General features: G+C 52.7%; 1 protein-coding gene across 1 annotated transcript in view; it reads right to left on the bottom strand.

The window, feature by feature from the left end:
* Window positions 1-16,612, bottom strand: part of Cmip (c-Maf inducing protein) — a 194,500-nt gene extending 177,888 nt beyond the window's left edge. The window contains exon 1 of the mRNA XM_005345735.3: window positions 16,313-16,612. Within this exon, the coding sequence (XP_005345792.1) occupies window positions 16,313-16,612 (300 nt within the window). The remainder of the gene's footprint in view (window positions 1-16,312) is intronic.
* Between the last annotated feature and the right edge of the window lie 48 nt (window positions 16,613-16,660).

Raw genomic sequence — 16,660 nt, 5'->3', positions numbered from 1 at the left:
ATGCCAGATGCATTCCTCAATCCTTTCCCCAACTTATTTTTGGAGGTAAGGTCTTTCATTGAACTAGTTCTGCTAGTCTGGCTGGCCGAGTGAGCCTCAAGGATCCTCCTGTCTCCTTCCCAGTGCTGGGATGACAGGTGCGAGCTGCTGTGCCCAGATTTTTACAGGGGTGCTGGGGCTCAAACTCAGGTCCTCAGGCTTGCACAACAAGTGCCTTGCCAACTGAAGTGACCTCTCCAGCCCCATGACATCAAACTTGCAGTCATCTCTTAGCAACCATCACCCTGGCGGGAAGAAGTCTGTGCAGCCCTGGGGTCATTTAGCTACTCTGGGCAGTGGGTTCTTCGTCCACACTGTGAGAAGCTGAGCACTGAGTCTGATACTGATTAATAGCGGCTGTGTCGGGGCTCACTGGGAAGACCAGACACACAGGAATTGATTAGTAATGTCTACTGCAGGCCAAGGGACAAGTAGCAGCCTGTGTCATATGTGTGTCACTCCGGAGCTGGGTGACCTGCAGGTTCTCTTCCAGCTCTGACCAGCTCTGATTCGAATCAGCTAAATAAAAGGGGGGGGGGGGAGGAAGAACAGAAAACAGACGAACATTTTCCAACACAGGATGTCCACCCATTCCAGCAGAACCTAAGCTGCAGATTAGGAAGCGGAAGTTGCATCGGTTGTCCTGGTACCCAGCAAGACAACCGGAAGTGGCAAGTGTGTAGGGTTTGCCCGGTGTGGTCTCAGCTATCCGGCACCTCACCTGTAAGCGCACAGCGCTATCCAGAAAGACCTTCTGGGTTAACCATGGGCAGACATCGTCCCCAACCTGAATCTCTGCTTCCCACAGCCTGGGAGGAACACAGTCATCAATGCAAGAGAACATGGATGGCCTCACCAAACAAGGGCTACTGTTCCCAGCACTGGCATCAACACTATCATCTTTCTTTGGAGGGGTAAATGTTCTGTGAGCCCAGGACACACTCAGCACTGTGCCTGTTCAGCAACCACCACCCTATCAAGAAGGGACCTGAACCAACTTCAGTGTTCTACAAGTTCCTGGGAGGAGACAGAGGGTAGACATCAAATGGTGTGAATTTGAAGACGTTTAAAACGAAGCACAAGAGACATGAATGGGGGTGGGGGGGACTAGAGGCCTAAAGCAGAGACGGTTTCTGCCTAGGGAGACCAGTCCTCGCTGTCTGTCAATGACACAAGACACCTAGTGGGAAAATCCAGGGTGGTCCCAGGATCTAGGAGCTGATCATGGAGGACCTCGAAGCAGCTCCTGGGAGGAAATACAGGGAGAATGGAGGATGTGCTATCACAGACAGGGGAGGGAAAGTGGGGACAGGAATCTGAGTTCCCTCAGGACGGCCAGGGTCTCACCTGTGAGGAGACTCCTCAGTCTCCATCATGCATCCAACAGGAAGAGGAGGATCGTCCCTCCCCAAAGGAAAAGGCCACCGAATTCAAGTGCTATGCTGGACTCAAGAGTTCTAGGACTCCACCAAGGCCACTGAGCTTGGGTTACAGGGTTGACAGGTTAAGGAAGCAGCCCCCTGCACCTGGCCGTGACCCAACACCGAGCAAGGCTAAGGTGACCCAGTGAGCTTGCACGCTCGCACGTGCACACACATGCACACACACGCATGCATACATGCACGCTCACACGCATGCATGCGCGCACACACACATGCATGCATGCACGCACACGCACACGCACAGAAAGGGAAAACAGAGCAGCAGCTTCCCAGTGGCCCCTGTTGGAAGCAGGTGGTGTGGACACAGCAGTCCCTGGTTAGAGCATCCAGAACAGAGCAGCTGCCCTGCAGGGGTGGTCAGCCCATCAGGCAGACCCAGGTGCAGGAAGGGATGGCAAGCAGCTTTCTCTCGCCCATAGGCTCTGACTGAGGCAACACACGTGTCACAAGCAATACCGTTTAGAAAATAAAAACAACTTTCAATTCTGTTTGGAAATCGTATTTTCTGAGATCAAAATCTTATTTGCCAATACTGCTGCTGAAAGCTAATGGTACAACCCATGGAGATGTCTTACTACTCCGGACTCCACACTGTTCAAGCCAGAGACTTGGTGGTGGGGCTCAAACCTGGAACGAGGGCCCGGCATGGAGGGCCCACAGGAGTCTTTTGGCCCCCAGGCCACCAGACAGGGCAGGACCCTCCAAGAAAACACCTGCCTCTGCCTCCCAAGTGCCGGGATTAAAGGCATGCACCAGCACCGCTGGCTCGGAATTTTTCTTTCCATCTCTTCTCAACCTGAGCCCAAACAAGTCACTACATTCACTCAAAGGCCTGGGCTGACCCTGGCACCCATGGATGAGAGGACCGCAAAACTGCCTTCAAGTTCACCAACCCACAGAACAGTGTGTGGTTCTGGTGTGTCAGAAGGGAGTTGCCACGGCGCTGGTGGACGTCAGTGACAGTGGTACACCCTCAGGCAGCATTGACCATGGGTGTGTGTGTGTGTGTGTGTGTGTGTGTGTGTGTGTGTGTTACTCTCTGAATCCTGGGTGGTGGCTCCACCTTCCCCTAGCAGAGGAGGTGGGGAATCAGCAGAGCTAGGTCCTCCACAGTGAGTTGAGCTAATGCAAACAGTAGGAATCAACAGGGCTTGTGACCTCCCCCCACCTCATTGAGAAGCTGGCTTTTCAGGGCAGCCCTGGCTAGACTGGGCAGGGTATCCAATGCTTCACAGGGCATTCTGGGCTCCCGGGTCACACACCTAGAAGAGGTGCCAGGTAGGGTACCAGTAGAGAGACCAGAGTAACAAATCCCAAGTCCAGCTTGATGAGGTAATGAGTTTCTTGTTCTTCATTAAAGGTGACAGAGGTGACCCCGAAACAGCCGCATCAACCAAAAAGTCCCACTCCAGTGTGGGTAACCTCCCCAAGGCTGTGTGGATGGATTCCCACATGTCTGACATTCCAGCACCTCCAGAGACCCTGGCAGTCAGGGCACAGGAGGGAATGATGGGGGTCGGTAAATCACCCTACTCTTCCATAAGGAAATGCCAATATTCAGATCTTCCGGGAGTCTCCCTCAGGTAACCACACCTTCCCTGATAAGATGGGAAGGGCCATGCCATGTCCAAAGGACAGAGGTCCAGAGACATCTTCATGCAAGCCTGCTCTCTCTGGCTAGGCAGGAAGGGTCCTACCCAGGAGCAATAAGCAGGGGCTGAAGTACTCCAGTGGTGGGGCTCCTGAGAGTAGCTACAGCCCAGAGGACTAAGCCGGAAGATACCTGCATGGCTCCCTAGACTAAGACACCCCACCCTGTATGAAGCCTGCTGGCAGGATGCACCCACAATCCCCAATCTTCCCTTTGCTGTCTTTTCTCCATGTGGTTCAATTACCCTTCAGAGACACAGGACTCTCTGCCCCCCAGGTGGGGCTTACTTAGATCAAACAGTACTGGGTATACAACCCAGGGCCTCGAACACAGCAGGCAAGTGTTCTACCACTGAGCCTCCCTGACCCCTGATTGGTTTGTTTCATTTTTGTTGAAACGAGATCTCCTATAGCCAGGGTTGACCTCCAACTCACTACGTAGCAGAGAATCAATGACCTTAACTCCTGATCCTCATACCTCTGCCACCCAAGTTCTGGGATTATAAAATATACATCACGGAATTGATTTTTACATGATACAGGGGATGAGCCCAACCAGGGCCTCGCGCATGGGTAGCAAGTCTTCCACCAACTACGCTATAGAGGCAGCCTTTTTATTTTGGTTTTCTGAAGACAGGGTCTCACTAAGCTGACAAGGCTAGCCTTGATGTTTCCACTCTCCTGACTCAGCCTCTGGAGCAGCTAGAATGAGTAGCCTACACTACTACTACAGACTCCACCTTAAGGTCTTTTTAGAAGAACAGAGGCTGCCAGCAGTGGTGGCGCTAGCCTTTAATCCTAGCACTTGAGGCGGAGGCAGGAGAATCTCTGAGTTCAAGGCCAGCCTGGTCTACAGAGTGAGAAGAGCAGAGAAGCCAGGACACCTGCCCTAAACAGCTTCTCCCTCTCTTTCCTACTCCTTTACTCCCCCTAGCTCCCACTGTTACACACACGCAGTACACACACACACACACACACACACACACACACTTTGATTCAGAATGCAAGAAGCAAATCAAGACATTTTCCTCATAGTAAACTTTCTAATGCCTTTTTTTATGTCTATGGGTGTTTTGCCTACATATATGTCTACGCATCATCGCATGTGTGCCTGGTGCCTATGGAGCCCAAAAGAGAGTGCCAGATTCCCCCACAACTGGAGTTACAGACAGTTGTGAACCACTGTGTAGATGATGTCCAGAATCAAACCCAGGTCCTCTGGAAGAGCAGCGAGTGACTCTAACCCTTGACCCATCTCTCCAGCCGCTCTAATGCTCACTCTTCTTGATCATCTTTTTATTAGCAAGGATGCAACTCTCTTTCTCAACCACCCAGCTCTAAAAAGTCCTGAGGCATCAGCCAAGGCAGGGACCACAGCAGGTCCCTGGGAAGAATCAAAGGTGGGGTTGCTTGCTAACACTCTGGCCAGCCTGGATTCCCTCCGAGGCTCTTGGCGCCATACTCCATGGGAAAGAGTGCTGTCTCTCGTGCACCCACAGTTCCCATGACTCCTTGGAGACAGTACAGAAGAAACAAGGTGACGATGGTGAGGGTAAGAAGGCCCAGCCCTGCCATGGACAGCTGCTTCTCCAGAATACGGGAATTCATGGGTGGGGGTGGGGGTGATTTGTGAGGAATCTAAATGGGTCTCAATCAATCGTGGGTGCTATGCTCTGCAGGGAAGGGAACCTGAGGCAACTCCTGGTGTGAGCAGCCTGGTGACCACTAGTTGGTCCAGGCCAGAGAGTACTCAACACAGTAGAGTACACAGGATGGGTCTTATACCACAACTGACTGCCCCATGACCGAGTGGTCAAATGAGACCCCTTGAGTTGGCGTGTGACCACTGCTTAGCACATAGCAAACACTCAAGGGGCTTAGAGACAAGACACCAAGATACATGGAGGCCAACGCTGTGCTCTGTGTTGTTGCCAGTCGTGTGAACTCATGTGGAAAGGAGAAAATGTGATTCCTTGCTACACAGAGCAGAGGTGGTGCCTCCAACATGAAGTCATGGCTCCCTGCAGGGCGGCAGGGTTCAGCATAGGGTTTTTCTTCCTTTATTTTTTAAGACTGTCCTCAACTATGTGTTGTTATCCTAAGCAGGAAAGTGGGCAGCTGGTAAAGAGGGGGATCGAGTGAGGGCTCCCCAGATCACCCACAAGGTAAGGCTCACAGACAAGGAAGCAAGCCCTACTACAAGCAGGCAAGGTGACCATTAAAGGCTATCAGATCCGAGTGACTGGCAGAAGTTCTCAGCAGTGAGAAGTGCCAGAGCTCATGGGATGCTGAGGGTAAAGGTAGCAGGCAGGTGGGCTGGGTGCCACTCCATGGGCATTGGACTTCATGCTGGTAGTGGCTAATACATCTGGGTCAGCTGGAAGGGGGCAGTCCTTAAGGCCAACTCAGGTGACCAACTGAGGCTCTGCAAGGCTGAATGGCTGTCCTAAGAACAAGGGGCAGCTAAGAGGCAAGCTTCCTGCATGAGTCTACTCAGACAGGTCCGCAGAAAGATGTCAGGGTGACAGACGCCGTCTCCGGGGTCTCCAGTACCCAGCTCCATCCAGGTGAAGCCCCCTGGTCTGCCCACATAATCCTCTTGGCAATGTGAAGGCCAAGATCCACTTGTCACTCCGATCTTAAACTACACTAGTGGTTCTCAACCTTCCTAACGTTGCGACCCTTTAATACTGTACCTTGTGCTGTGGTGAACCCCAACCATAAAATTATTCCGTTGCTACTTCATAGCTGTAATTTCTCGACTGCTTCGAATCGTAATGTAAACGTCTGGAATGCGGGCCATCTGATTTGCAACCCCCAGAGAGGACTCGCAGGTTGAGAACCGCTACTCTAGAGTCTTGCTCACCAACCACACCCGGTGATGCTTCCGAGATGGTCAGCCGTAACACAGGCATCATTATCACAGGGGTCACAAAGATTAGGGAGCTCTTTTATTGGAAGGGCTTGGAGCGATGAGCCACAAGGTAAGCAGGGTGTAAGAGAAGCCGCTGTTATTGATAGCTTGTCGGTGACTAGACCCTCGCTGTCAGGCTCCGATGGAGTCATGATAGCATTTGGAGGCCACTGGTTCTGAAGCCCTGACACCTGATTATAAACTTAATCTCTCCAGAGACACTCACTCTGTGAGCACAGTGCCTGAGACACTCACGGAAGTTTCCCCTACTGCCTTAGGGTGCCGATGCAAAATTAAGTGTTCAACTAGGAAGGACCAAGACATCCAGCTTCACTAAAGAAGAAGTACCACTACCACCTGGATCTGCCATCTTGAGTGTGCTCCTGGGCTCTGGGATCTGCCCGGCTGACTGGCTCCTGTGGCCCAGCAGCCGGTTATCATTTGCCTGGCCCTGAAGAGAGCCTGGGGTGCAGACTGGGTGAACCCTGATGACCCCAGAACCAGCCAGAGCAAAACAAGTCCTTGTTCCCCTTTGCAACAGGCCGCCCCCGCCCCCACCGCCAGCCACCCCTTGAACTTCCTTCACTGCAGATACAGAGCAGAGACGCCCTTGGTCCCCTGCAAAGTGCCCACCCATCCTCTGGTTTTGAATGCAGCCCAACAGAGCTGGCCTGGACCGCACCTCCTCCCAGGCCTCAGAGGGAGACAGGAAGGGGTGCTTGGGAGCTACAGGGTGCCTCACCCTGTGGTGAGAACTCTCCAAGCCTGCCCAGCTGCTGCCTCAGTGGCAGCGAGAAGAGGCACAAGGGCGGCAATGCAAGGAGAGCTGGAGGCACAAACACCTTCTTTGGTTGCATGGCCATCCCCTTTCAACAGAAGAGGAGTAAACAGCTTCATGCATTCATCCACCCACCCACCGATTCATCCGTTCATCTATCCATAAGGAGGAAGTCGGCTGGGAGGCGCTGCCTCAGTCTCCCCAGCTGTAAAACAGGGAGGGTAACTAAAAGACAAGACTTGCAGGAGTCATTAACGACTGCCCATGGAGAGTGGTCTCTGCCTGGTCACCACTGTAACTAATTTCCTCAACCTGGTGACTCAGACACGGCCTGGAGTCCTCACACTCGAAACCCTACATGCCCTGTAAAGCCATCACCAGGGCTTCCCGGCTCCAACACTCGCACCAGCTACCTGCATTGGCAGACTTGGCCCAGAATGCACGGCATCCATCTCTCCATCTCTCTCACTGGCACTCAGGATGCTACAGTGCTACCCACAACCACACAGCCTCCTACAATGTGCCACTGCCCCTCTAACCTTTGCCCTTGCCTCACGCGTCCTTCATTCCACTCTCACCCAGGAGCCTCCCTCTTCCAATCCCACCACACAGACTTCCCAAGGGCTGGGAGGCAGCAAGGTGGCGGACAGTGCTAGCCTCGGAAGCCTGGCAACCTGAGTTTGATCCCCTGAAGCCACATTAAAAAAAACTCTGGATGAGACAGTGGGCATCTGTAACCCCAACACTCAAATGGGGGACAGGAGAAACTCCTGGAAGCTTGCAGGCCAGCGACCAGGAGCGTACAGATCCTGCCTCAGGAACAAGGTGAAGAAGCAAGCCGAATCCCAAAAAAGTGGTGCCCCTGACCACACACGTGCCATGGCACCGTGTGTACCCAATATTCACATACGCACACATGCACAGGCAGCCACAATAATCATTATCAATAAAATACTTAAAGAGAAAAAAAAAGATTTAATTAAATAAACAAAGGGTCTTCCTAACAAGAAGAGGCACAAACCTCCGAGGCCTTGTACACCTCTAGCCTGCACTGCACACCCAGGCGCATTTAGCCCTTTTGGAGAGAAGACCATGGTGGCCTTCTCCGGAGTGCTCCCTGTCAGCACAGTACCTAGGGGACTTCCGCTCTGTGAGCACATCACCTGGAGTACCCACTCTCTACATGTCTCAGGTACCCACTGTGGGTACAGCACAAGTACTCACACTGACCACATGGTACCTGGCAGTCAGTTCACACACAGATTCACACCTGAGTCTGCCTCTTGAGCCTTCGTCCTCCCGTTTTGTAATAACCACCTCCAGAGGATCACTCTGACAACCAGGCGAGGGTGGTAAGTGAGTGCATGTTTTGTTTGCTTGTTTTTCACTTGTTTGTTTGAGACAGGATCTCTCCGTAGCTCAGGCTAGCCTAAAACTTCCTATGTAGCCTAGGCTGGCCTCAAACTAGTGATCCTCCTGCCTCAGACTCCCAAGCACTGAGTGAGACTACAGATGTACTCCAACACAGCAGGACGAAGGCACACCTCTAAAGCACATCTCCTGGTCACCTGGGTTCAGGTGTGGTCCTGGCCTTCCTTCCTCACCATTCCCACAGAGGACCTAAAGGAGGCCCAAGCTGGAACAAAGGACCAAGGAGGCCAGGTACCCAAGAAATAAATGAGACGGTGCCACCAAAGAGTCCCCTGGGACTGTGATGAGCAAGAGGAAACCATTGCCTGAAGCCAGCAGGCCTCTTGGTGAAGGGGCTGTTTGTTACACAGCTAGTCTGCCCTGGCTGACACATCCTATGGCTGGGCCTGAAACAAATTTATTCGCCCAACCTGGTCAGGGAGCCAGAGTGGGAAGCACAGAAGCCAGGCCTACTATCTTTAACTATTCTTGACATCTCAAGAGTCCAGGACCACCTCGGGATACGCAGGAAAGCCAATAGAAGTCCAGGTGTTTATTCCCCACAGGTGACCTCTCCTGAGCTGGACCCGGTGTGCCCAGCCCCAGCCAGCACCTGCTTCCCAGACTGATTCCTACAGGCCCGCCCACCTGCAGACTGGAGGAGCCAGCTCACCTGCCTAGGTCCACAACCTAATTCTCACTGCTGATAACAGCCAGGGAGAACAACCAGGCAAAAGGCCAGGATGGGAGGCAACTGTGGGGCACCCCCACGGCTGAGTCACCTCAAGGGTCTTAGGGCCACCACGCTTCCCGTGAGCCCATTCCCACCTGCAAAGCCGGTGGTGACTCAGATGATTTGAAAACCTGGGATGCCTGGAACCTGGTTTATTCACCAAGGGAGTTGGCTTTAAAAACATTCTGCCAGGCTCTTAGAGCGTTACAACAAAGCTTTTCTTCACTCTCCATTCGGAAGAAGCTGGTTTACAAAAGGAAAGAAAAAGAGAGAGATGGAGGGGAGGGAAGGAAAGGGGGACGCGAATGGAGCTTCCTGGGCCTGCTCGCCTAACATTTAGAACACTCTAGATGCTTGCTGAAAATAAAATTTTTTTTGAGACAGTGTCTCACTGTGTAGCCCAGGCTAGCTTCAAAACCAATGTCAGCCGAGCGGTGGTGGAGCACGCCTTTAATCCCAGCACTTGGGAGGCAGAGGCAGGCGGATCTCTCTCTGTGAGTTCGAGGCCAGCCTGGTCTACAAGAGCTAGTTCCAGGACAGGCTCCAAAGCTACAGAGAAACCCTGTCTCAAAAAAAAAAAAAAGGGAAAGAATGAAAGAAAGTGTCAATCCTCCTGCCTCAACCTCCTGAGTGCTAAGATTACAGGGTTTAAAAAAATAAGCAATAAATAAATAAACCGGTGCCCTGGAGAGGAAGGGAGAGGAAAGTGAACACTGAGCGATTCTTAGATGGCAGCCAGGTGACTTCTAAATTCCCTCTGGCCTCAGGGCCTTCGCATTTATCGTGTCCCTCCACCTGAAGAGCCCTTCCCCGAGACAGAATGCCACACCTTCCCTGCCTCACAGACTCCATACCTAAGCCACCTGCTTACCCGCCTTACTAGCCTGCTGCTGGTTACTGTCTTCCAAGTACCCGGAAGAGTGGGAGTTCTCTGTTAAATGAAGACCTGCCTCCCATAACCCTTGACATCAAGAAGGAAGTCCTCACAATCCTCCCTCTAAGGCGATTGCAAGTCATCTGGGAAGCTGCCGAGGCAGGATTCCAGATCACCTGTCTGATGTCGAGTCTGTGTCACACACCAGGGAGATGACACTATCTCCTCCTCATTTCCTCACCGTACACTGCACTTCCCCCACGGCAGAGGAGAGGAGGTGGATCCTTAAGACAGGAACCATTTCAACCCCAGAAATGTCTGCTTTGCCACTTTGCCACCTCCCTCAGTCTGGAGATGATCTATAGAATATATCATACATAATATACAGCAGACACCTCTGCCACTCTGCACCTCTGGTTAGGGCACCGCTGGCAAGGGGTAAAGTGTCCTTTTCAAAAGTATACCGGCCCCTCTACTCCCTGAGGACACCGGAGAGAGGAAGAGAAATTCTCACTCCGCCTTTCCCTATGATGGGGTTTAGCCACCTGGCTTCCATCCTGAAGCAAACAGGAAGTCTGAAGGCAAAAGAAGATGAGGCTCTCGGTTGGAGCATCCCAGACCCCTGTCCTGAGAGTGTGGACGAATGTGGCTGGCAGTCGGTGGTAGGGCTGGCAGGCAGACCCTGTGGGAACCCACTTCCTGGTGACAGTCTGCCAGGCTGAGGCACGCCCCCGACCCCCAAGAAAGCAGGCAAACATTTAAACTGTTAAAACTGACACAGTGCAGATCATAAAAACGGGAAGTGCTTTGTTTGTAACAGCCAACAACGGAGACAGGAGCTCAATGTCCAAGCAGAGGGGAACTGGTCGGCCCGCCATATTAGTAAGGTACACTGACGAAGACGGGGAAACTACGGAGAGGTGAGAGATGAAGGAGGCAGTCACACGTGTGTGGCTATGAAATAAGCTCCAAATGCAGCCTCCGGTGACAGGTAACAACGCAGACTGGCAGAAGCGTGTGTTTAGCACCCAGAGGACTCAGCAAGGATACCCAAGAAAAGAGGTTATAGGATTTGCTTTGAAAGATGACCACTGAGGGCTCTAGGGGTACGTGGTAGGGCTGCAGACTTTCCCTCCACTTTGGGTACATCTGGTGAAGTGCATAATGATTCAACCACTCACACTCACTCACACACACACACACACACGGGGGGGTTCTTTGTTTTGGTTTGTTTTTTTTTTTTTCAAGACAGGATTTCTCTGTGCAACAGCCCTAGCTATCCTGTAGACCAGGCTGGTCGCGAACTCACAGAGATCTGCCTGCTCTGCCTCCCGAGTGCTGGGATAAAAGGCATGCGCCACCACTGCCCAGCTATATTGTTTTTTTTTAAGTACCCCTTGAGAAATTCTTCTAAAATGCATGCAATAATATTACAGTCTTATACTCAATGGCTCTGAACACACCCCTAACTTTCCCAAGTGCTCTGTGTACCTCAGGTGACTGCCCCTCTTTTTAAACAGCAAAGATCTTTCCTTTAAAAAAAAATGTTTTTTAGTCAGATGGTGGTAACACATGCCTTTAGTCCCAGTACTCCAGAGGCAGAGGCAGGTGGATCTCTGTGAGTTTGAGGATAACCCACAAAGGCTACACAGAGAAATCCTGTCTGGCAGGGGAAGGATTCGTTTTGGTATAAGGGAGTAGGGGGATGTGCTCACGTGTGTGGAGGTCAGGATAGCTTGTGAGAGTCTCTCCTTTCACCATGTGGCCCCAAGGATTGTATTCGGAGCTTGGAGTGGGGCTTGCAGGCAAGCATCTTGAAGTGCTCAGCCATCCTGGCTACCCATAATCCTTCACTCAAGGGACTCTCACCATAAAAACTGTTTCTGACTGTGTGCTGGCTGTCCTGCTACCAGGTATTCACCAGAACCAGTGTCAGCATCTGAACCGTCACCATAATAAGTGGAGACAAACAAGGCCCCTCAGGGAAAGCCAGGTGCCCAAAGTTACATAGTCAGGAAAGTTGCCACCTCAGGCTCCAGTCCTGCTCTACGGGACTACAGTAAAACCCAAGTTTTTCTGCCCCACAGTGGGGACACATAAGGCCAGGCTGCCATGCTCTGTCTCATGTAATCCTTTAATCAAAGGCGTAACTAGTCCATCTCAAATATCTATCCCAATGAAATACCAGGCTGGTCCCCTTGGAGAGAGGCAAAGGGGAGGGTACCCTGGGGCACTCTGCCTTTAGGATGATCCTGTGAGCCCCACAAGATGCCCCGGGGTGTAGTCCTTTCCCACTACCAAGCGAGCAAACAGGATCACACACAAGCCACCTTGGGTCCCCAAAACCAGACTCTTAGCATAAGGCTCCCCATTGTGGCCTGGTGGGCAGCACACCGCCACCCAGCTAAACACCTATTACCTGGAAGGGGGCACCAGTGGCCAGACAGAGCATCTCCCCTCAAAATGCACCAACTTCCTACAGTCTGTGAGAACGCTGCACACTTGCTCCTGCCTGCGCCATCCCTGCCCCCATCTCTGAACACATAAGGATTGGCGAAACAAATTTGATGCACTCCAAAATCTACTTGTGACATAAAAGGAAAGTGCTTACTAAATGACAGAATCATAAAAGGAGGGGAGAATGGGCACATAGAACAAGGACCCACATGACAAAACAGAAAAAAAACCTTAATACTCAAGCATTTGTGCACATGGATGGGGTCCCTCGGGACTGGAGACTAATTCTCGAGGGAAAGATCCCTACACCTGGAGGGGACACTTAGCTAGAAAATGACCACATCGTAGATCTCAGGAGCATTTTTGCTGAAACAAACTCCAAGTTCCCAGGATGGATGCTCAGACACTCCAGAGGAGGGGGGAAAACGAAGGCAGCTTCAGTTCACTCAACCAGATTCCCAGAGACATTGCAGTCAGCAGCAGTGGAGACAATGCAAAAAAAAAAAAAAAAAAAAAAAAAAAGGCAGCCCTGGAGGAAACCAGGCTGGAGAATAAAGAAGGCTACCCCTTCCCTCACATCCGAAGCCCTGCTCGGCAAACCAAGAGGACTCTGCCGCTTAGACCCACTGTTCTGAAACCGTGGGTCTCCATTGGTTTGGCTTTTGTTTTGTTCTGTTTTGTTTCCGACAGTGAGAAGAAAAGAAAGGTACGGTGCTTTTTTGTACTTCTTTGGCGCAGTGGAAACAAAGGCTACAGACAAAAGACAAACACGTCTAGCAGGTGATCAAATTTAGCCAAGCAACGGAAAGGCAAGATGGATTCCTGTCCTCCAACAACGAGGACACTTCTACAAAGACCTGGCCTAGCTGTAGAGTCCAACCTATAACACGGGGTGGGCGGCCACCCCGAGTCCAGAAAGATCGCAGAAATGGGGAAGTGTAAATGAGGAAGGTGCGACTTCTGTCTCCCAGGATGTGCCCCCTCCCTATTACCCCTCCCACGGAAGCTAGAGAGCTTCCTCTTTGTTGACAAGCATTCTGGTTCCAGAGGATCCAAAGTCTCCTAGGCACATCAAACCTGGCCAATGTCAGGCGTGCTGTTGCTTCTGCAAAGGTTTAATCAGTAACCGGCCTAGCAGACAGCACAGGGCAAGCTCTGACCTGACCCCAATGAGGACAAAGTTTACAGCCAGGTCAGGGGAGGGATGTCAGGTCCTGTGGCACCAGATTCCTGTTTGGGTCTCCCTCCCCACGGAACCAAGAGATTTCCACACTAAGTGTGTCACCAGCTGGAGACCCATGCTAGGAGGGACTAGGAGATCCCAGAAGCCTACCGCTGGGGGTCCAAGCCTCTCATACCCCTCAGGATACGGGCGGGTAACTGAATCAGTGTAGACAGCCGACTCAGTGGATGGTTTGGGCAAAGGAGTAGTTTGCTGGCTGGTTTGAATCCAGATCCATCACTCTGGGTCCCGTTTCTGAAGTCCACACAATTAACTGGATAATCCCCAGACAGTTCTGAACGGGGCTTCATATGAGCAAAATACACTCCACCCCTCTGTTTGACACACTTCTACATGGGCAACTCAAGACTGGGCTAGCGGCTACGAAGGGTTTTCTGGAAATGAACTGCACTCAAATTCACCTTTGTTTCATTTGAGCAAATATTTCTCAATAGAATGGTTGGGCCGCACTATAAAATGCAGACAGATTACATAATGCCCAGGCCTAAGGGAACCCCAAGGAGGCTCCTCCACTTCCCAGGGAATGGACACCAGGCAGATATCTCAACAAGGTCCCTAGCAGCAAACCCTAACCTCACCCCTGGCCTGGAGGCCACTGCTCCAAGCCCTGGTGGCCACACCTTCTTCCACACAGGCCCTGGGGTAGGGGAGCCACACACCTCCACTAGAGGCCTCCACTGGAGGCCCCCATCGACGCCCCCACAAAGCAAAAGCTACACTGAAGGAATTCCCTCATGCCAGGTGAAGAAAGCAAAGGACAGGATTATACCAGGCTGTGAGACTCTTCCTCTGTTCCTTTTTCCCCCGTTTTCTAACAGAAAACAAGGCTCTGCCAAGACCTACCTCGCTCCTCAAATAACCTAGGGCCACACACAGAACTCAGGTGTTCCTCAGGGGTAGCCTCCATATCTCAGCTGGCCAAAGGTAGATGAGGGGGCCCTGGCTGCTGGAGATTCTCCAGCCTGACTCCTTCCTGACTCTCCCAAACAGACAGACCTCTTGAACAGTCAGGGAAAGTAGGGAGCCTCTAGTCTCTAGAGCTAACCTCTCCCAAAGCCGGAAGATCAACTAGCCACACCATGATCCTGCCCTGGAGGACCAGGAAAATGTTCTGTCAGCAGGTTACTGTCCCTCTCAACTACTGTCCTCTCCTGACAACTCCTCTGCATTCGGAAGGACGGCAAGAAAATGAACAGAGCCTAAGAAAGTGCCCCCCTCGCACCCCAACTCAGCCAGGTAATAATGCTAAAGCCAGACTTGGGGGCTCCTGAGCCCAGGGAAGGTTACTAACCACCTCTGGGACCTAAAAGCCTCAGTCCTGGCCAATCAAACGAAAATCAAGGCCGAGGCCTATGACTCAAGAAAGGTTTAAGAACACACACACACACACACACACCTATCTGGGAGAAGGCTGGGCCGCCTCCGGCAACCCTCAATCCTCTTGGGGACAAATTCTGCAGTTACTGCACCAACATGCCCAGAGCATAGAAAAAAATAGGTACTTTAGGCACATCAGACCCGAAATTCAGAATAAAAGCCCTCATGTGCCACAGCGCTCTCAGGAGTAGGGGAAGTAGACACGAGGAGTAGGGTGTCCAGGCTAACTTTCTCCCCCTCCCCACTCTTAGGAGCGTGTTTCACTGCCTGTGACACACCACTAAGGGAACATGGATGCCGAGGAAATGTCTACACACGCTACACATTTGTGGCATGCATGTTAGCAACACCCTGTTTCCTGGCTGGGCTTTCTTGGCACAGGTGTGAGCAGGCAGTGGATTCTACCCTTCCCCATGGTGTTTAGTAAACACCACGGAGCCTGCCATGGGGGGACAGTACATTCTAGACAAGAAGGGGGGCCCTACAAAGATGGGTCTCCAAGCGCCAAGCTAAGGCCCAGCCAGAGCCAGTATTTGAAACTGCCCTTGTTGGAAAACACAAAGCATCCTGTTTAGGCCCTGCCCACCGCCCCCACTCCCCCTCCTCGACCCCACCACAGCTGTCTGTCCCCAGGAGGAAGAAGGCCACCATTTGCAGATTCGATTTCCGAAAGCAACTAGTAAGAACCTCCTTTCTCCATCTCATCCAGCTGACCCGGCCCTGGCCACACAGCAGAAAACTAACAAAACAGGACGCAGCCACAAAACATGCTTACACACGCTCCACAGACAAGGCAAGGGCAGGCTGGGCAGCCTAGCTTCTTCTACCCAGGGAACTCGACTAGCCCAGGGCCTGAGTGGGTCCTGAACCTCGACCCCCTCCCCCCTCTAACCCCCCAACGTGCGAAGGAGGTTTTCAGGAAGGGCAGGCACCCGGTTTTGCCCTGGCAGGCCCGGCAGAAAAAAAAAGAATAAAGGAAGGCTAAAGCAAGCGCAGGAGTTGCTTTCTGGAAATTGTTGGCGCTGGGGGGTTACGGTTTTTATGGAGGAGAGGGTTGCTTTTTGTTTTTCCCTGTAAGCTCAGATCCAGATGGGCAACGGGTTGGGAAAAGGAAGAACACACCACGACCATCAGGGCCCAGTCTAAGGTTCACCCCGGGGTCCCAGCCATCGGAAACGCAGGCACTCAGGGAAAAGTCCTCAAGCACTCAGCCGGAGTGGGCTAAGTGTCCAGGACACGAAGAAGGGCTCCCCAGCCTGCCTTGGAGGATCAGGTCTGGAGGTTCCAGCCCAGCTCCGCACTCGGGGGCCGCGCGCCCGGGGACAGCCAGCGGGGGCGCCTCGGTCCTGGGGGACCCCGGCTTGGGGAGCTCCACGGCCACGCAGGGTCACTCACCGTGGCGGATGCCAAGCTGTTGTCGGCCAGTGTTAGGTGGTGCGGCTCCCAGCGCCTCAGAAATTTGGATGTGAGGATCTTGCTGAGAAAGGTCCGAGGGTGCCGGATGACACAGACCTGAATGTCGCCCTCCTGCAGCAGTTTGTACCTCATCCCGTTGCACAGCAGCAGGGCCCGGCGGCAAGGCACGGCGCCCATCACCTTGGTGCCCTCGGGGCCCGACACGTCGCTCCCCAGCAGCGGCTTGGTCTCCTCAATCTGCCGGGGGTCGCCGCCGCCCGAGCTGCTCGTCACATCCATGGCCGCGCCGGGGCGGGGGCCGCGCGCGCGATCGCGGCTGGCGTGGGG

This window comes from Microtus ochrogaster, chromosome 4, assembly GCF_000317375.1.
Source record: "Microtus ochrogaster isolate Prairie Vole_2 chromosome 4, MicOch1.0, whole genome shotgun sequence".
NCBI classification, from domain to species: domain Eukaryota; kingdom Metazoa; phylum Chordata; class Mammalia; order Rodentia; family Cricetidae; genus Microtus; species Microtus ochrogaster.
The sequence above is the reverse complement of the archived record's forward strand: the minus strand, read 5'-3'. Positions and strand labels throughout refer to the sequence as shown.